Here is a 21,263-nt window from a genome sequence, read left to right as displayed (position 1 = left end):
AATCTAGGAATATTTTGCAGTGCACTTCGCTTAAAAAAATGAGCCCAGCACAAAAGGGCAGTATCTCTCTAGCTGTAGCAACATTGAGTAAATCTTCATCACCCAGTGAGAAAGCTGTTGCAAATTATCAACTGAATAGCAGATTTAATGGTTCATAGTCTACTCTGATTCAACCTAACATGGAGTTCAGAAATGCCACCTGCTGACAGCAGCCAAACAGATTCTGCTATAAATAGCAGTTCTGCAACTAATTCAGCTTAATTCAGCTACATATTAATAGCATATCCATCAGCATAAAAAGTTTTGAGCATCTAACTCCTCTTCCTGTAAGTCTTCAATTAATTTGTGGGGGTAACACCCCAGTTATTTTACATTTCTGCTGTTCACTCCAAACTCACAAAGTAGTTCAGCTGAGCAGATCTCTTTTTCTTGCTGGATTCTGTTTAATGTGCTGTTCCAGCACTCTGTGCAACAGCTGTCTGTGCCATATGATTACTTCATTGTTGAAAGCCTGACATATGGAAACTCTACTGAAATGTTAGCTGCTTTGATACCTATGAAGAGGAATGAGCTTTTACATTACAACAACGCATTTTTTAAACAACTTGAAGTAAAAAAAATTAAACACACATTTAGAATCTAAACCATATTAGTTTCCAGCATATGCCTGTTACTCTATTTCAATGCCCAATTCCAAGGCTGGTTACTATTGTGGTTTTGGTTGCTATTACTAGCAAACAATGGGTGGTTTTCTTTGAGCTTTTGCATTCTTGGAAGAGAAAAGGGAACAGATTCAAGAGGAGGCCTGTGGGATTCCTTCATGAGTTATCCTTGAAGGCAAATGCTATACAGTAGAAACACAGGAATGATATCTCGTGTCATTGAGATAACAGGACACGAGATGACCAGGCTTATTGGGAAAAGTCACTAACTGCCACATGGTGTTTTGCTTCTCAAAATCAAAGCTTCCACAACAGACAGCTCTCTAATGGATCCGAAGAAAGGCGGATCCTTATGGATGAATTTCTGAGTCCCAACTACCTTTGGTAGACAAAGAAAGGAGCTCCTTTGATGTAATATGCAGACTTTCCTCCCCTGTAAATTAGTCACCTAAAGAGGGAACAATGCTGCTCTGAATTATTTCATCAGCAGCATGAACACTTGTTAACATAGAAGGAAGCTGTAATTTTTTGGTCACTGTTTTGTCAGTAGTAGCATTTGAATCCTGAACAAAATCCATCTGAATCAGAGAAGATACTAATAGTCTGAGTTTTAAGGATCTATTAATTTTACTGAGTAAAAATTTTTATGTACCTTTCAGAAAATACTCAGCCTTAGAAGATATTCCCTGATGATGTAAATGAGACATGATTCTCTTTAATTTAGTAACCTAAACCTGAATCAATCACAAATATATTTACAGTTATTGCAAACATTTAAGAATGCAATCACTCTAGGTATAAAAAGTACTCTTAAATACACTAGGCTCTGAAAATAAGACACTAGGGGAAGACTGATTTTTTTTGTATTCTTTTGATTGAAAATTAATTGAATTTCATTTTTTGTAACAAAATGAAATATTATATTTAGTCATGTTTCACCACTAGTATGATTTATTAGACAAAAATTGGCCAATTTCACATAGTGTGTTCTGACTGAAGTAGTGCAGCTTTAGGACTACTGACAAAGCTACAGAGCAATTTTGATTTCAGTTTTAGAATATGCTCCATATATCTACAAAACTACTCGTTTATTATAAGTCTACTAAAGCATCATTCAGATAGTATCCTCAGATGGTAAACATAGGAATTTCTACATCAACAGTAATAACTTGACAGCCTCAGTAATATTTTTTCAAGTCTCATAACATTACTTTGCAGATTTTTAGGCAAATTCGATTAAAATATCACTGTTTAAATCTTAGATTTCTTAAAGGCTAAGGCAAATCCTACAAAGTTGGTTTTTTTTAATCCTGGTTAAAATGATTTATTACTTTCAAGTTTTACAAGAAAGGGAAAAAAAAAAGAAAAAATCAAAAAGTTAGGTATTTTCTGTGGATAGAAAATGGGGTCACATTCATAAATACTGAGACTGGACTGGTGGAAATTTCAAGGAAGTCTGATATATTTATGAAAGGTAAAAACTTTCAAATGCAATCCATCAAAAATGACTGAACAAATATGACTCCCCAGAAAGGCATTTATCCTAATTAATAAGACAAACCAATAGTTAGTCACCTACTCAAATGACAGCTGTAAATCAAAATGGGATTTGCCAGTTCTCCCATGGGGTCAGCCTATGACCACCCATGAAAACTGCACTCTTTCATCTCCTTCCCAAGTGCAAGGGCTGAGAAATGGCCACAGCTGTTCCAGGCAACCACAGCATCCTCAGCATTTTGTGCCAGGACTGGCTGCCATCCACTGCCCCAAATGATCAGGCAGTAAATAAGTCTATAAACCTATTAAAACTGCATAAATGTTATAATTTGTAATCTATTAAAATAAAAAATAAACAGGAAAGGATGTCAGAGAGCCAGCTTCTTCACAGCAAAATGAAATGCTAAGTTAGAGGTTTTCAAGCACTCCTTTTTTTTCCTGTTTTTTATGGTAGGGGGGAAGGTGGGAGGGCACATGACTTAGGGTTGAACTATTAAAAAGCTGGTTGGTGGTATTAAACTCTTGCTTTGGGATTTATAGGAAGCCCAAAAATTCACTCCAGGCTGAAATTTACTATCCCAGGCCTGGAATAGTTAAACAAAAAAACTCCCACCAAACCCAACAAAACCATAAATATAAAGGAAAATAAGAAATACAAACCAGTGGTTTCAGATGATTTTTGGCATTTCTTCAATGCAGAAGTGGCTTTATTTTTTTATTATTTTTAGTCTGAGATTCATCACTACGAATTACTTTTCTAACTGAAATTTGGAACAGGTTATTTTAATAATTAATTCCCAATAAGTTACTATCACTGGATCTCTTTTAAAGCCTTTCAGTATTAAGAGATATCATAGCTTTCAAAGGTGTATCACTGCTCTGACTTACACTGAAAAGCCAGGAGGTTAGGGGTAGAAATTTCTTCTGTGAGCCACACAGATGTATGAAAACAGTCAAAAAATTAACAACGTATGTTAAGGATTCAATGCCAGCCCCATTTTTATCCATAACTAGACTTCATTAGTTTTGTGGGTTTAAAATTGACATTTAAAAATAAAAGCAACATAAGTTTTTGAGACTTAATCGAGTGCTCCTTAAATAAAGAGATATTTCACTATTTGCAGACTGCTAACGTCTTTCCAAAATAAGCTGTGTGCTGGTGCTACTTTGCTCTATTTCCCTATCACCCTAAGGAGCCTTTATTCCTGATGGAAGCCATTTCTTTTGCTAAATCCTGCCTGTGAACTCTAACAAGACCATTTAAGCCCTACTAAACAAAATCTCCTGGGAGGCACTATTGTTAAAATAAAAACTGGAGCAAATTTTTAAAGTGAACTTTCTGCAACCATTAGAGGATGCAGGTCTTAAGAAGAGAAAACTTGTTATAGGAGAGGGAACAAAAAGCCAAATGTAAGCAGAGAGCATATGCCAGCCACCCCGAGGGAACAGAGGGGAGGTATAGAAACTTAACTACTGCATTTCTGCTTCCCACCAAAACCACAAACGGGCCATTTCAGGGGACTAACACATCCAGAATCTGAATATAAATACATGTCTCCCTCATTACCTGATAAGAGCCTTAAAGAGCACACTTCTTTGCTGAATATTTCTCTGCTCTATGAACAATCTGTACCAAGAAGCAGGAGGTGCCTGCATGTGCACATGCAACACTCGCAGCACGGATGTGTGTCAGTCTGGGGGCTGCTCAGCTCTGTCTGAGAACGACGCCCCAGAGTCTTTTGGCACAGATTTTTACTGTAGAACTTAACAAACACTCTCTGCAGCCAAAACGCCTTGAACCACTCCTTATCAGGTTTCACAAGCTAGGTGGGTTTGAGTCTGGTCAATGCATGGATGAGAGATCATTATATGAAATTGCACTCAATGAAAACTTACATCAGTAGCTTAAAACCATTGGGAAGTGGCGAGACATTGCCATGAGGACATGCACAAACACGTGACTGGGATCCAGGCAGCTCCTGGCTCCACCCAAGTCAAGACTAACACCCCTGGGAAAGCCAAGATGAGCAGCATACCCAAAAGGGAGGACAGTTCATGGAAAGGGGGACTCAAAAGATTAGTGTGGTTTTTGCTTTCTACGTTGAACAAAAATGCCAAGGAGCCATATGTGACAGGAATACACACTCTCTGCAGAGGAACATGTGTATCTGTATGCCACCTCACCAGCCTGTGGGGCATGATTCCTCTCTGGTACCTCAAGTGGCAGCACCATGTGCAGTGACAGTAACGCCAGACACTCTGCTGAGCCCTCATGAACTATCCAGCAACTGAGATAGGAGAAAATAAAAGGGAAACAGCCATTCTCAGAATTTCATGAACAAACTGGGTTCAAGAAATCCCATTTTATTTTTGACAAAGAATAGGTCTAAAGGAGGATGAGGACAAGGATTATATTTGGATTATAACAAATACAGGACATACGGCAACCTAAGGGAAAACAGCCTCTTGGTTTTCTCAACAACATACACGTTTACCTGCATTCAAAGATGAATTAACAAGAGTTTTCTTGGAGTACAAATCAAACAGGACTGCATGGAAGGAGGAATACAGCAATACTCTTCATTCTCACTGGATGCAGTGCAGGGTATGCCTGTAGGGCTTGAAAGCTGTGTAGGCACTGTGAGGCTGAAATGTAGGACAATTTACACACTCCAAATTGTTTCCCTGAAACAGATCTTGCCTAACTACCCTTGGTTACCTCACCTTGCCAGTCAACTGCTATATATACTTGCACTTGAGGGAAAAGATTTGCCTTGGCCAATAAAAGACACGTAAGCTGCATATCTAAAGTTAGTCTGCAACCCCTACTGGGCTGCCTCTCCAGGCACTGCACCACAGAAACTCAGCCATGCACGACTCTGAGCACCTCATCTATCTAAGTCAGAAAAAATCCTACACCGAGTAAACACTGGGAAAAAATCCTGTACTTTATCAGAAAAGGCTCAATGCTTATTTTAGGTCCAGAAAAACTTCTAGGATGAGAAAAATAGAAATTCTGGGCTGAGGCTGTTGAAACGCAATGCAGTTAATAGTAAATTTTTAAAAAAAAATCTTAAAGAAAGAATATATGTTCTTTGCTACTAGGATGTTACAAACCCTAGCTTTGGAACAGGGGTCCAAAAGGCAACTTGGAACAGAGGGTGCAGAAAGTGGAAGCTGGTATTATTTATAACCTGGCAGGCAGAACTGCAGTCATAACAAACTGATTCTCTTAACTGCAGGTAAAACAACATTCTGACTAACATAAAAGTTTGGAAAATATAGAAATAGTAAAAGTATTTTGGTAGACAGATGCTGACTTTTTTTTTTTTAGTATTTGATGGAACATGTTTCAAAGAGTACATCACCAGCCAATATTGCTGACGGATGTGCAATGTTATACTACCTGACCACATTGTGAATTAGCCTTCTCAGGAGGAGCTGTACAAAAAGTAAACAAAAGAAAGAAGAAACTCCTTGTCATCTGTAGGCTGTCAAGGAAATGAATCAGTTTGTTTCAAACAGGAGATAATTAAGAAAATCTAAAATTTTCTGAATTACATTAGGACTTTATCGTTTAGCTTTTCTCAGTGTGCTTGCCTTTTTCATAACCAGGGAAGTACTGAACAACCACTTCATTTAACAACTTGCAGACAGAACATCTTAAGGACTGCTACAACTTTTCCATTTAATCATTAATACTAAGACATGAAATACCCTATATAAAAACATGTGGCGTAACAGTTTTTCAGGGCAGTGATGTTCATGTGATTTCCTGCTAAGGAGAATATATTGAACCTATTTATGAGAGAATAGAATAGCCTTATTATATGCATTTAGCTTTTTAGAAGAAAATACTGGTATTTAGTCTGATGTGTACCAGAATTATTTGACAAGGACTCTACTTAAAGTATATCAGACTGACTTAGGCCAAGAGATCTGGTTCAGGATAGCAAGCGATTTTCAGTTACTCCAATCAGTGAAAAAAAATCCCAGGACTTTTATACCCTGGAAAACCACTGGAATATTAGCTTTTGAAGGAAATATAGATCCCGTTTCTAATTTATTTCTTTTCACGAACATAGTTTCCTAATGAAAGTCATTTCTACACAATGACAGCAGCATAACATTCCTCCCTGACCACTTACTATGAATTCCACTTTCCTCCAACCAAAAAAAAAAAAAAAAAGGGGCGGGGGGGTGTTGGGTGAGGTGGAGAGGAAATGGGGTAGGAGGAAGATACTGACTACTTTTTAAAAATCTTTAACAGACACTGTGCCATAGGCAGAGCTCTCCTACTGATACATAAGAAGTCTTCTGCACATTTAGCATTTCCGGTAAGGTTAGTTTCTTCACATGATAATTTCAGCTGCAACATTTAAAGTCAGTGCCCTTTTCTGCATTAGCAAAGAATTTGGAAACAAATGCCCAAACACATGTTAGGGACTGCAGACCAAATGTAAAATACCACAAAGCTTTTCTGTTCTATTTTTCAGGGCACTTCTTACCAATGCCTCAGTATGTCTCCTCCAAAAGCCACATGGCAAAACTGCTCCCTTTATTTGGGATGAGTTAAAGAGTAGGTGCTTACCTGTAGGAGTACTACTGCGAAACGAAGAGGAGGGAGTGATTGGAGGGGTGACTGGAGGAGTAAGGCTTCCACTGCTGTGGCGAGGTGGAGTAGATACATTCCCACGGGACACTGTGCTTGACAAAGTCAAAGAGAGTTTGGGCTGAATCTTTTTCTTCAAAGACTCCTGCTCACGTCGAGCTGCATCAGTCATAAATCTAGAACAAGGAAATCATGAGGATGAGAGCTTTGAATCATGGTCCACCAGCAAGCCTTAGGTGAAGATAAAGTATTTTTTGCCCTCTGTGACCCAATGGAGTTTCAAACTCAGCCTCTGAAACACACAAATTTACAGAATACAAACTTCTCTATCAACAGCTTTTTGTGTTCAACATCTGGGCCATTTCCTTCTAATTTCAATGAAACTTACATTAGATACTTGCCTCATGTGCAAACACACACGTTTTTTAAACTCCAGCCAGAGCTCAGCATTATAAACAATAATATAATGATTGTATTCAGTCCTTTACAGTAACTACATTCAGTCATTCTGAAAAAGTAGCTGAAAAAAATGTTAGCAGCAAATGACCTTCAGTCGGAAGGTCAAAGGGACAGAATTAATTACTTTGTGTAGATACATAATTTTCAGTAGGATAATCACATCCTTTTACTAAGGGTTTTAGACAACATTGCCTGGAATAAAAGATGTCTAATTAAATTGCAATTCCTCAAACTGGCATTCCCAGTTCTTGAAAACCAAACGAGGTCTCTCTGTAGAGCTCTGACCAGGCTGCTGAAGGGCCTGATGCCACTCAAGGTTCATCTCTGTGGGGTGCTGAGAGGGAGTCCCACCAGCACCATGCAATCTGTGCACCAGTAGTGCTGTCATTCCAGCAGTGCAACGTTTTGCATGGGATATCTCATCTGGAATAAAAAGTGCTTTTTTCACTTTTATTCTGATTCCTTTCAAAGGGGAACACTTGAACTGAAAAAGACCACTTTTATTCCAAGTATACACAGTTACAGCAGAGGAGCTGATACTGCTTCATGTTGCCATTCAAAGCATCGCTGTTGGAACCTGTATTGACTCTCACTTGAAAAGAGTTCCCCCACAAGAGGATCTCTGCAAGTCAGACTTCATGACTTAGCATTCGAGAGACATTCGAATCCTTTGTCCTTCCCCTCCACTACATATGGATATACATTAATAATTATGGATATGTTGAAGGATTCCTAAGACAGGCTAAAGTAAATCACCCTGTCAGAACAGCCCTCTGTCCTTGAGGCTGCAGTACAAACTACACCTGCCAGTGAATAAAAACAACATGCACTAACACATGATACAGAATAAAAAGTTATGTTACACCCAGGCATTTGTTTGACCATAGTCTCAAAACACTGTGGCATAAAATTTTAGATACCATTAGAGCAACAAAGATGCATCCTGTCTGTCCATACAATGAGGCCATTAATAAGTGGATCTTTGCCATGATAAGTAACATACAGGCATTAATAAACAGGTATGTGACATGACAGCTTATCTTCTTTGAACTGAGACAACAATACATCATGTCAAGCCCAGATGTGGCATTTTTATGAAGTTAATATTTTAAATGCAGATATCCATAGTAACAGTTGAGTGTTAAATTTCTCTTCTTCAACTAAGGGTGCAGATGATATTGGCAAAATAGTCCTCAAATGGAAGTCTAAATTTCATTCAAGCAAATATAAGTAAAAGGATCTTAATAAAGTGGTCATTCAGTACACATTTGCTTTCCTCTAACTAGGAAATGTCTACTTCACTATTTTTGCAATTTGTACTATGATGTATGCTTGCTTCTGGATGGGAAGCCTTATTCCTTAAGAAAATGTTATGGTAACATTATAAATCCTTGAAAAATTGGAAGATAGCTTCAACTGTGAAATATTAAAAGCAGCAGCACGGAAGTTGCTCTTTAGTAAGCTCAGCCACAAATAACAATGTTAAAATAATATTGAGTTATAACCACTCTGGTTGAAGTCCATAAAAATCAGGAAAATGTGAAGTTATAACTGAAACTTCTCGCTATCCTCTTAACTCGTTCCCATTTTGGCTAAGCATGCAAAGTATATTCCAAAATGTCATTTGTTGTCTATATTGTGAACCTGGGAGAAACAGAAGGCAGAGCCTGTTGAGAAGTTCAGTTTCCAACATCTCACGTATGGAATTAACATTTTCAGATCCAAATAGTCCCATACATGCTGAAGCACTGGCAGTGCTGTGGGTTTGAAAATGAAACTTGTCTAAATGGATTAAAAGAAAACATTTTTCAGTATTTTAACTGAAATGCAGTACTATACATGTGTCTGACTATGGCAGTATTCTTCAGAGCTTAAAATATCAGCATTGCCATGATGGCTATAGAATGACATTTCCAACTAAGTCTTTAATTTTCATGCTGGAAGTATATTATGGTTGCAATATCAAGTGTTCATGAATGAAAATGCTGGAATTAGGGTTGAATACTGGTCTCTAAATTACATGCCTGCATACAACTTTCTCTGCCTCATTTAAATGCACAAGATGTCTTGGGAAACAGGAAATTAACTGCTGCATTAATCAAAAGGCTGCTGTAAGACCTCTTAGGTTAAATCCCATCTTCTTAATAGTCTGTCTCACCATCTTCAGATCCATCTCTTTGCTGAGCAAAGCTACCTCTGCTATTTTCAAATTATTATTTACATAACCCTGCCCCTCTAGTTCCACCACTGGGCACATTTCAGTCACCTTTTCTGTTGCATACGATTTTGTTTACACCTCATAATCCTCTCTCCCACAAACCAATACATCACAGGGGTGCAGTGAAACAAGGAGGATCATTCAGCTCCCAGCCATTCATTGACCCTGTTTTGAAAAGCATGGGGTTTGTGTGCTTTTTTGCCAACAGTTCGTAATATCAGGCATGAGCAAACTCTTTCTGAAGAAATCTCTTCTACACCCATTTTTTCCTTCCTCACAGCCTTCCTAATTATTCAACTCCCTGCTCCAAAAAACATAGGTGCAGTCATTTCTGAATCAAGTTCTTGCAGCAACTTTAATAAACATGAGCAAAATATAGTTTTCCCCCTCTTCTCATTCCCTGGAATGGTTCAAGTATTTTTATTGAAACTTTCCCAAGAAATTCAGCCTGAAGGAGACACCCAGCATGGAAAATTTCAGCCCAAACAGATGAATGTTGGCAACATAAGCAACTGAAACAGTCTTATAATGGAAAGTGTTGCACAACCCTTCATATAGGTGGCAATATAATACAAACAGTGTTAGCTCTGGTTACCAACACAAAAAGTCACAAAAATGAGAGGTTATGCTCAAATTTAAAAAAAAGCATTTTCAAATAAAACTTTTTCCAGTATTTCTAAGACTTGTCACCCCCAAAAGTTTTGGAGTCAAGAATGAACAGAACATAGTCTTAGAGATTTCCTTGTGCTGTTAGCATGCCCTGCTGCACGATCATGCCCCAGTGTGACTCACAGGGTGCTGTCAGAGTTAGTTTATCATAAAACCTATGCTACATACAATGCTAAGAGTTTAAGAGCTCTGGACTCATACACCCAGACTGAGGGTAAGGCAGGTGTTATAAAAATGAGCTGCAGAACCTAGGTTACTCTTCAGAATGTATATTCCTAATATTCTGATCAGAGCATGAAGTACCCTTTCCTCCTCTTCCTCACCGCTAAATCTTGCTGATGCAGGAACTCAGATGCTTGGGCCAGCTCTGTTTCCATGTCCACAGACATTCACACTGACAGTGAAGAAGGTGCATCACACCTGCCTGGTTGGATTTGAATAATAATTTGCTATATTTAGTTTCTTCATGATCTAGTCTCTAAAACATATACCAACAGAAGATGTGTCACAATCACAAGTCTACTGCTCTCTGGTTACTGCGTGCACAGGCAGGAGAACGGAGGGGGATGATTCTGAGCTTGCATAACAAGCAGATTACACCACAGAGACTCAAGCCCAGGACTGCTCTGCAACACTGTCCAACTGCTCACAAGCTTAAAAAAATGTACAGCACTACCTGACAGTAACAAATACACCCTGTCCTGTGCCACACCACTGCCAAATAGTACTGATGCCTTCAGTTATAGCTTTCATATTTCCCAGATTCTGTACTGCATTAGTATATAAATCTGAACTTCATATAAAGTGTTAGCAAGTTCTCCTCAAGTTTAGTTAGACAAAACAATCCTTTTGCAGCCTGAGAACCAAGGACACCATTGCAGCTTCAGGCCCAAGAAGTACAAACAACAGCAAATTGACAAGAGCAGTCTGGGAGGATGTGATTTCATAACCCGAAGCTGTAATTGGACAATTAACCCCAATGTGTAAATGGACCAAAACTTATACAAGTGTGAAAATGTGTGATCCATCGTCCATCTTGGGTGTAGCCTTGGCCAGGCTCTTGTACTGCCCAAGGTGTATCCATTGAAGGCCTTTTTAATAAATACCTACTTTATTCCTTTAACACTGCCTTGCCTCTGTTCTAGGTAGCCTCTCTAGGCATCAGTAGTAGCCCTCAGTGGGGAAAGATAGGAGAACTATCAGAATTAGTTCTGACCTTTTCTCATTACCAGATAACTATGGAGAAACATTTATAGTAGCACTCAGGTCATGTTCATGTTTGCCTAATTTGGCTAACCTGCCCTGGGAAAGCCTGTCACCTTTACCAGAACATGAGAATTTCCAGCACTTGGATTTCAGCAGATTGCTCCTTAGCCTGACACTTGCTCAACTTCAAGATTGACTGGAAAGAGGAGAAAAAAAATCCATAGTGCTCTAGCTCCAGAACAGATTTGTGCTTCCTTGTGGTAGTATTATATTTAGATAAAAAGTGGTCAGATTTACTTGACAAATGGGGCTCACACTAGCTTGCTACCTACTAAATTACATACATACATACATACATACATGAAAGGCACACATTCATTCTCTTGCTATTCTCTACAGCCCCAAGACCAAGGTCCTTGCTGTATCTGTCTTCTCCCCTCAATCTTCTCCCACTTTTGTCTCAAGATGTTTATGTTATTCCTTGTTTGTGTCATACCAAAAGAAATAATGAGGTGGGGGTGGTAATTTTAGCTTTCAGACTTCCTCATCACATTAGCAGTCTTTAGGAAAAAAAAAGGCTAAGATGGAAAGTACTTCTAGTTGTACAGTATTTTAAAACTTCAGGAGATCTCTACTTTGAAGAGGGATTATGAGAATCCACTCCTTAAGGGATGACCCCATTTCAGTAGGACAGGACTCTGTGGACTCCTCAAGTCAGGAGCTGTCCTCCATACACTTTATCTTTTCTTGTATAGACAGCAAAGCAGTTTAATTTAACCTATGCCAAAAAGAAGAGCCAATTTACAAGTTCAGCTTCTATTGGGTTAATGAAAAATCTGGTGAAATCTAAATGGTGGGAGTTCAGCAGTACTTGTTCACAGACTTAGGCTGCCTTGTGATCTGGAAAGGACGAAAGGCTTTTCTCAGTTGAACCTGAACAACACCAGGCCAAAACAAAGACAATCAGTAATGTCTTGCCACACCATTTACGTGATCATGAAGAAAGAAATATATGAGCAAGTTTTAGAACATCCATTAACTCAAATAATTTGATGCACACCCTTGAGCACTTTCACATATCATTCTTTGTAGTGTGGGGAAAACAGAAGTATTCTGCAGCTTTTATAGACCTTCTGCTTCACAGAAGCTAGCAACAAATTTTTTCCTTTAGAGATCTTTCATTATGGTTTTAGAAAAACCCTAAAAAGAAACATCAGTGTGAAAAAACCCCATTAAAACCATGCATAATCCCCCAGATGTCTTCACGCTGTTTAGATTACAGACTATTTGCATAGTGCTAAACTATATGATTCATACAAAATTCCCTTTGGATGGTCTTGCTTTTTTCCTAATTTCACAAAAAAATGTAACAAGTGGGGAAGAAAATAATAATCCCTTCCCAATTATTCTCTCAAACCTGTATTGGATTTCACAACAGGCACTAACCAGATCAAACAGATCATTAAAGGGCATTTCTAAGTTTCTGGGAAGAACCCTTCCAGCCCAGTATTTATGGCAGAGACACCTCACAACTGCGTAGGACTTCAGCGTGCTCATTCACTGAGATCAGGTCTGAAAAAGGAATTCAGCGCTCATTCTCAGTGCCAGTTGTATTCAGACTCATCTGTTGAAAACTTTTCCTATGTCCTAAATATGGAATATTTATGACAAACTGATGAGTATCTTAGACAGATAGGACAGAATCAGATTTCTTTTTATTATTAGCCTTAGGGATAATTCATTGGCAGTACAATTCTTTCATTCCATTATTCAACCAGTTCTCTCAAGATGTAAAACTGCTACTGCCACAAAGACAAGCTACAGAGTAATACATATTTTTCTGAATATTTGCATCTTAAGCCACTGTAGTAGAGATTATTAGGCTGCACATGCACCTTAAACAATTTAAATTGCATTTCTACCTCTCTACTGAAAGACTCAAACACAACATTTAATCACACTCACTGCTGTCAGTAGATTCAAGGCTGCAACCTTAAAAAATCTGCTAAATATAAGCAAGAGTTCAGTGGGTTTACTTTAGTTGTCTGCTCTTCACACATTCTTAAAAGATAGAATAAGACACAATAAAATATTCACCAAGAAAATATTTTGTGATTCTAGCATGGAAAATTGATTCAGAAGATTGAGTAATTTCATATCTAAATGTGTAAGTGGAGCTAATGGACAGTGATATGCCAAATAATCTATTACCACTCAAACAGAAGGAAAATAAACCATCCCAAATAATACAATTGCCTGCAGTAAAGCATGTGTTTACTCACTGTTAATCAATACAAGGAAGTGTTAAAAGGAATGGAAAGAAATTTAGTATCTCTCTTGATTTTGGGAATACACAAAAATATCAGCGTGAATTACACTTCATACTTCGGTTAAGAGAAATGCCAAACACTGAACATAAGCCCTAGCTTTCCATTTTATAATTTTTTACTCTATTATATGTAATATATTAAATGTTTATGATATTAAATATATGGATTTTAATATTTTCTCTTTGGAAAGGAGTTCTTTTTCCTCTTATTTTTTTTCTTTATTCTGTTTTCTTTTTCTTCTCTTATTCTGCTTACACTTATTTTCCTATATCTTCTTTTTAAGAAGCATCAAAAAATATTTAATTTTAAATTAAAACCAAACAAAAATGAATCAGTGTTGTATGTTCAGCCCACCACAAAAAGATATGTTTACTTAAAATTCAAATGTTGGAATTACTCTTTTGGGTTTTATTTTTTAGATTACGTAGTACTTTAGCCTTTTCTTTCTTGAGTTCAAGTAATACAGCAAATATAAAAATTGAGGGCTGCATTGTATTTTATATTATTTTTAAATTGTCAGAAAAAATACACACTGGATAGATAACATTTGAACAGTAACATAATCAGGGCAGATGCAGTCTTATTTTAGACATTTCATTCATAACAAAAATTCATTACTTAGTCCCTCAACTGATGATGGGGACTCAAGGAGAAGCCCACGCTGTCTTTCTGCTGTTCTTAAAATAAAAAAAATGACATTTCAGTGTTTAAAGGGAACAAAATTAGAGCTCACAAAAATTCAAGAGAACAACAGTAATTTCCAAAACATTAGAGACATACTGCTAGTTCTCTTCTTTTCCCCTCCCACACCTTCCCCAGAGTTTTCCACCCTATCTTGAAGTAAATGAGCGAGTTTCACAAAGGAGCTATAACTCAGCTCCATCTTCAAAATTCTGTAATTTCCATGGAGTGAGAGGCAATAGTTGAGAAAAAGAGATACTTGAAGGAGGTAATTAGCAGGAAGGCAGCAAGCACTTCATACAGTTTGGCATGATATTTTCACCTCCTCTACAAATGCAGAGTTGAAAAAGTCATGATAGCCCTGACATCTGATGGAAATGCTCATTATGCTGTGTTCTGCCTCGACATCAACTTATTTCTTATCAAACCCATCCCAGAGGTTTGCCACTGGTGAAAGGAGCATTCGGATGGTGTAAAACATTTGCAGAGTTTCTTGCAGTTGGGACAGATTTTTGAGATGCCACAGGAACCCCCTGCCTTTAGCGTAACGTAGCGGTTCTCATTTCAGACATCTCCTCCCTGCGCTCACTGAGTGGCTTATTGGGACATACATCAGCCTTGGCTGTGCTTGCAGCCACTAACGAACACACCAGCCCTCGCCTGCTGCTAACAACAGATACTTTATGCATTATTGCCTAATTAATCGTTGACTAGAACGCCGTGAATCCTTAAATCCAGTTCATACCCTTCTTAATATACAGGAATAATGTAACGTCACACAGCCATAAAATGTTACAGAGACCAAAATGAGAATCCCAGCAGACATAAATAATGTGATATGAAAAGCAACTTCTTCATTTAAAGTACTTTTTAAACCCATAATTTAAAAAATGCACCATGACAGTTTTTAAATTTGCATCGTAGAAACAAAATCCCTGAATTATTTTTCTCAGGATGACTAAAGAAAATCTCATATGAATGAATACTGATAGCATTTTTTCAGTAATACTCTAACTTAACCTATCAGTTATTAAATATTTAAATTTAATTTAAATATCATTTATTATTTTAATACAACTTATAAATTAAAATTAATATTATTAAATTTTAATATATAAATTCATTTAATTTTAATATTATTTATTATTATTCATTAATATAAATATTATTTATTTAAATACTGTTATTTCACATTTTATGACTTACTAGACTACTCTAAGCTTTCACATGAAGGAAATGCAAAAATCCTGAAAGCAGAGTAAAAATTTAACTTTTACTTTAGTGAAAGTACAGGGGTAATATACTGTTTGTGCCTTCTTATTTGTAGAAATTATAAACTTTAATAGATTACTAATGTCTTTGGAGAAAATGGAATTAAGCTGCCCGTTGAATAAAAAATAAAGGGTCTGTATGCTCTAAATTTGACTTGATCTCAATATAGTTCTTATGTGGGACTAAGCAGTGTACAAGCCCTGCTCTGGCTCTCTGCACAGGCTCCAGTACTGTCAGATTGCCTAGTTCCAGTAGCATGTTTTATGTTCAGATGTGCTTAACCTAGAATACTGTATTTTTTTCCATTACTGGTCCACCCTCTTTCCTTCTTGAAGAGCTTCTTGTAACTATTTATGTAAAAACAATTTCTTTCAGTCAGCCCTACAGAGAAGTAGATCTGTGTACGCATGACACACACTTTTACTGCTGGACTCGGTTTCATTTTATTGATGCCTCAAGGACTTTTAGTTTTAAGAAGCAGGGAGCTGAAATGTCAGATATTTTATTCTTGTAATGTTCCATTTATGTTGGCTATTCTTGTGTCATTCTGTGCTGAGTTCTCCTGAGAATTCAAGTCAACACCCAAAGACAGATTCATCACGTAAGAATTTAAAAATAGATATTATCACAGAGCATTGCTTATTAACTCTAAGGATGTCTAATATCAATCTGCATAAATAAAACAATCTTCAGTATTTTACACAGTATTAATCAAACATATTAACCAACAAATTTTTCAGTCTTTCAGAAATCCATCACACATACAATGTCTGCATTGGCTCCTCCAGGCAGTAAGCAATCCAGAATACCCATTCAACAAAAATATGGCAAAAAGAAACTGATAAGATGCATAATAAATTAATTCCCATATTAAAAGTAAACTGAAAACAGATGCTGTTTTTTCTTTCAAAAACAGAGACACCGAAGTCACTCACAATGCACTTACAGTTTGATTTTTAAAGAAACTAAATCCATTTGTGAAAACACTGTTACAGAACATGATTCTCCAGTTCAGAAAGGGCATTCAGCTCAAAGATGTTCTCCCAAGCTTAAAACATATGTACAGATTTAGATGGAGAAACATTTTTTGAAACTGATTTATAAATCTGTATTTAGAGGACTGGGTGGGGTAAAGCTTATAATGGAAAATTGCAGCAATCTTAACAGTAGGAATGTGAAATGTCTGGTCTTAATAAAACAAGTTTTCAGGCATCGTGAGTTGTTTGAAAGGATGATAGCAACTTACAAACAATTCAGCCCCACTAAAATGGCAAATTGAACATTTCTAATTCTTCAGGCTCTGCTGCAATGAGTCACATCTATAGCCAACATTAAAGATTGCTCCTTGAAGGTAACAAAGTTTGGGTGAAAACAGACAAGGAAAAGTTGAGAAGGAAGAAGGTAACCATCACATGTGTGCTTGCTCTCTCATACAAACGAAATAAAGAACGCGCATTTCGGTAATTATGTGCCATTTTTAAAAAATGTACTTTAAGCTGCTTTGACTGACAAAGTTAACAGTTTACTACGTAATCATCACTGTTTTAGCAGTTCGGGGAGGGGGAAGTACCTAAGAACTAAGAATAGCTCCTGAGGTCCCATTATTCAGCTGTGAGGTATAAAAGCAGAACACTGATTTGCATTCTGAAATTTTGTCCCCGTTAGTCTCGCAGTGTGCTATTGCACCAGAGCTATGTGCTATTGCACGTATGGCAGTGCAGCAAATCCCCCAGTTTAGCTCAGTCTGACAGGAAACCATTCCCTCGCATCCCTCACCGGCACTTCCACCTCCAGTGATCTGATGAAACCAGCTAAACCCTGCTAGGATGCAGAAGGAAAGGACTGACATCTGAGTAACCAACAATGCACTGCTTCTCAGGCAGACAGCAGGGAAGTTCCTTCAGCCCTGTTTGATCTGCTTCGCTGGCATTAGTGCAGAAAGCTGGTTTTTCATTTGGTAAGAAAAAAAAACAACCCCAAAGTTGTGATGCAGCCCAAGTGAGGTTACAAATGTACCCTAACACAATGAATGAAGAGAAAATAGATGGTGTAATACAGAAAGACCCAAGACTTGCAAGTGGAAAAATGTATAAATTACTATTTTAATTAATTTCCTAATGTAAAACACAGCTGTAGCAATGTTGGCAAATATCACCTGCCTCTTTTAAGTTTGTTAAATTAAATCATGCTCTTTAATTGGGTCTTAACGTACAAAAGTATGTTTTATTTACTTTTTATTACAATATCAGTATTTTAACTTTCCGTTTGCTTGTGCAAAAGCTTTATAAATTACTTGAATCACTTAAATCTGAATACCATAATCTGCAGTTACAATGTACCAGTTTGAGTTTCAACAATTAAATGCCTTTTTTGTGGACTCCCGCTGCTATGTGAACTAGCTGTAGGCTATTAAAATAATGAGTCCGGACTGAGTCATCTGATCTCAGCCTTGGTGCAAAGCCTGAGGAAAAGGACTTAGCCCACAATTCCTAGTCTGTTTACCAGACTAAGACCAGACTGTTAGAAGCATTACCCCAGCACTCCCTTCCTCCCCCCGCGCCTGGCCAGGGGAAACGCGGTGTCACAGAGCCCTCTGCAGGCAGCGGCCGCCGCCCGCACCACCTCGCGTCCCTCCTCCCGTCCCGCTGCCCAGCGTCACTGTCCATCCCATCACTGTCCATCCCATCACTGTCCATCCCATCACTGTCCATCCCATCACTGTCCATCCCCACCACCCCACATCCCTCCTCCCATCCCACTGCCCTATCCCATCACTGTCCATCCCATCACTGTCCATCCCTGTCACTGTCCATCCCATCACTGTCCATCCCCACCACCCCACATCCCTCCTCCCATCCCACTGCCCTATCCCATCACTGTCCATCCCATCACTGTCCATCCCTGTCACTGTCCATCCCTGTTACTGTCCATCCCCACCACCCCACATCCCTCCTCCCATCCCACTGCCCTATCCCATCACTGTCCATCCCATCACTGTCCATCCCTGTCACTGTCCATCCCTGTTACTGTCCATCCCCACCACCCCACATCCCTCCTCCCATCCCACTGCCCTATCCCATCACTGTCCATCCCGTCACAGCTACCCGTCCCACCCCACCACCCCAAAACAAGTTGCCTACATACTCACCTCTTTATGAAGCGTGGCCTCTTCCAGAAAGGCTCAGAAGAGAAGGCCAAGGTAAGGTGGGAAAGTACTCATCACAGGATGGCGGAAAACTCACACCAACAGTATCTGTGAATTTGGGGTGCTGTGAAGAGCTCACTTTTTCAAAGTGTGGGTTTATGTCAGATGAGATAAGGGAAGACTACTCAGTGGACTAGATAGGTCTCCTCAGATTGCATGCCACAAAATTCCGTAAATGTGAAACTCTCTGCCAGCAACAGTAATGAGGAACAAAACCTAAAGTCTTCCCCTACTTCAAAGAACCAGAATCATAGAATGGATGAGGCTGGAAGGGATCATCTGGTCCAATCTCCCTGCTTAAGCAGGGTCATCCTACAGCACACAATAGTGTCCAGACAGTTCTTGGATATCTCCAGTGAAGGAGACCCTGCAACATGGCAACCTCCCTGGCCAATCTGTTCCAGTGCTCAGCCACTCCCACAGTAAAGAAGTTCTTCCTCATATTCAGGTGGCTTTTCCTGTACAACAGTTTCTGCCCATTGCCTCTTGTCCTAAACCCTCCCTCCACCTTCAGAGAAACACCACCAGCAGCACCCAGCACAAAGGGAACAAGAAAACCATTTCTCCCTCTCACACCCACCAGAGGAATCCAAAAGCACCATCAACAACATGAAATGCATCTTCCTGCAATGTCAGTGTATAAAATACAGCAACACACGGCACGTGCACATGATGATGTCTAAAAGCAATACCTATCTCAGGTTAAACTCCAGCTAGTATCCAGGGACTGCTGTAACCTGCACTAGTTTTAAGTTTGTTTATGTGCCAAACTATATAATTTATCTACCTCCTTGATATTTCTGCAGTTTTGATCCTGTGTGAACAGGTAAAGGGAAAATAATTAAATGGAGAATTTTCTCTAACGAATTGTCACAATTTTTTAGTAATTTACCATCATCACTTGCACTTATCACTCTGGAAAAGATCTGACCTCTACCTTTTACACTTTTGTTCTTTACACTCCAATCACATTCACATCTATTACCATAGCAGCATTTCTGCCTTGTTCTCCAACAGCTTTGTTACACCCAAGTGACACACATATTCTCTGCATTACCAGTGTCATTCCACCACTCCTTTTGACTGTGGGTCTTCCTGATCTCAGCCCTCTCTGTTCCATACCTCTCCAGCTTAGGTCTTCTGCCCAGAGTAGGAGTCCATGTCCTGAATTTAAGTAGCACTCTATTACTGCTTGTACATGTGTTCACCTATATCTGTATATATACACACAGAGAGATTTGTGGATACACATATATCTATTACATGCATACGTATGAATTAAATACATGTTTGTATATTAAACATATATGTGTATACTTTTTCATTTTAACAGCCAACTGAAAGCAGTTCTTCTGACAACCAAATTAATTAAATAATGAAGTTTTAAAAAATGTGGGGCCAAGATAATATGACTTTTGGGGAGCTGTTACTCAGGCAGCACATACCTACAGCACATACCTAACAGGATTCAGCACACACGACAGAATTAGCAATTTGTGCAATTCCTGATGGTTCTCTAAGGCAAGCCCTGATGAAAGAATCTGTTTTGAGAAGAGGGCCACAGCACTTATATAAAGACAGAAAATGTTCTAACCTGTTCTGTAATTTTCAATTTTTGAAACATTGTTTAAACTCTAGACAAGTTTGCAAATACACCTTGAGAACATCTTAAAAGCTCAAAACCCAAAGAAAAGATAAATGTACCTATTACCTAAGATTTGAAATAACCATAATCAAGTGTGGTAGTGTCTGACTTTTGAATTTTGAATTTCTGAGGTTGTCAATAACAAGGCACAGTGCCATGCATGCAAAACATTGACCTGCATCCCTTTCTGCTTCTGAATGTTGCCAAACAGAGGGAATCCGGCAGATAAATTTCAGCAACAGACTGAAAACACCATTACCACTTTTCTGTTCTTCAGTCAGTGCTTAAGCCGCAGTACTTGCAACACATTTTCAAATTTCAGTTTTATTTCAACAACCTGCAAAAACCTAGTCTAAGAAAATGCTTTAAATGCAAATTTCTGCTCATCCTATGTAGATCCTAAACCACACCAACAACCTCAGTGCAAATATTAGCCACATTTAATAGTTGGCCTGATCAACTACAGGGACTTGAAACCCCCATCCCTCCCAGCACAGTGGTTCCCACGAGTGTATGCTTAGGTGTTCCTTGATGGTCGACAACATTATATTAAACAGCAGTTCATTAGAAGCCAGAGGGTAAAATGTGGTGCATTACAGCCTAGGAAAATACTAAGTGTTGACTCTGGTCTGCAAAACTGCCATGCTAGAGAACCACTGTCTGGGCTGAAAGGCACATGGCCAAGGCTTGTTCCCACTTCTGCCCCGAGCATCAGACATGAACCTGTATGAGGGCATTTCTCAGCTGTTCGTCTCACCCAAAACCCTGACCTGGGCCAAGTGGCAGTTCTCTCACACCAGCAACATC

General features: G+C 38.6%; 1 protein-coding gene across 1 annotated transcript in view; it reads right to left on the bottom strand.

The window, feature by feature from the left end:
* Positions 1-21,263, bottom strand: part of JAZF1 (JAZF zinc finger 1) — a 189,385-nt gene that overhangs the window by 24,223 nt on the left and 143,899 nt on the right. The window contains exon 3 of the mRNA XM_063409896.1: positions 6,751-6,947. Coding sequence (XP_063265966.1) covers positions 6,751-6,947 — 197 coding nt within the window. The remainder of the gene's footprint in view (positions 1-6,750; positions 6,948-21,263) is intronic.

Source organism: Prinia subflava, chromosome 1, assembly GCF_021018805.1.
Source record: "Prinia subflava isolate CZ2003 ecotype Zambia chromosome 1, Cam_Psub_1.2, whole genome shotgun sequence".
Lineage (NCBI taxonomy): Eukaryota > Metazoa > Chordata > Aves > Passeriformes > Cisticolidae > Prinia > Prinia subflava.
Note: the sequence above shows the minus strand (reverse complement) of the source record. Positions and strands in the feature narration are given on the sequence as shown.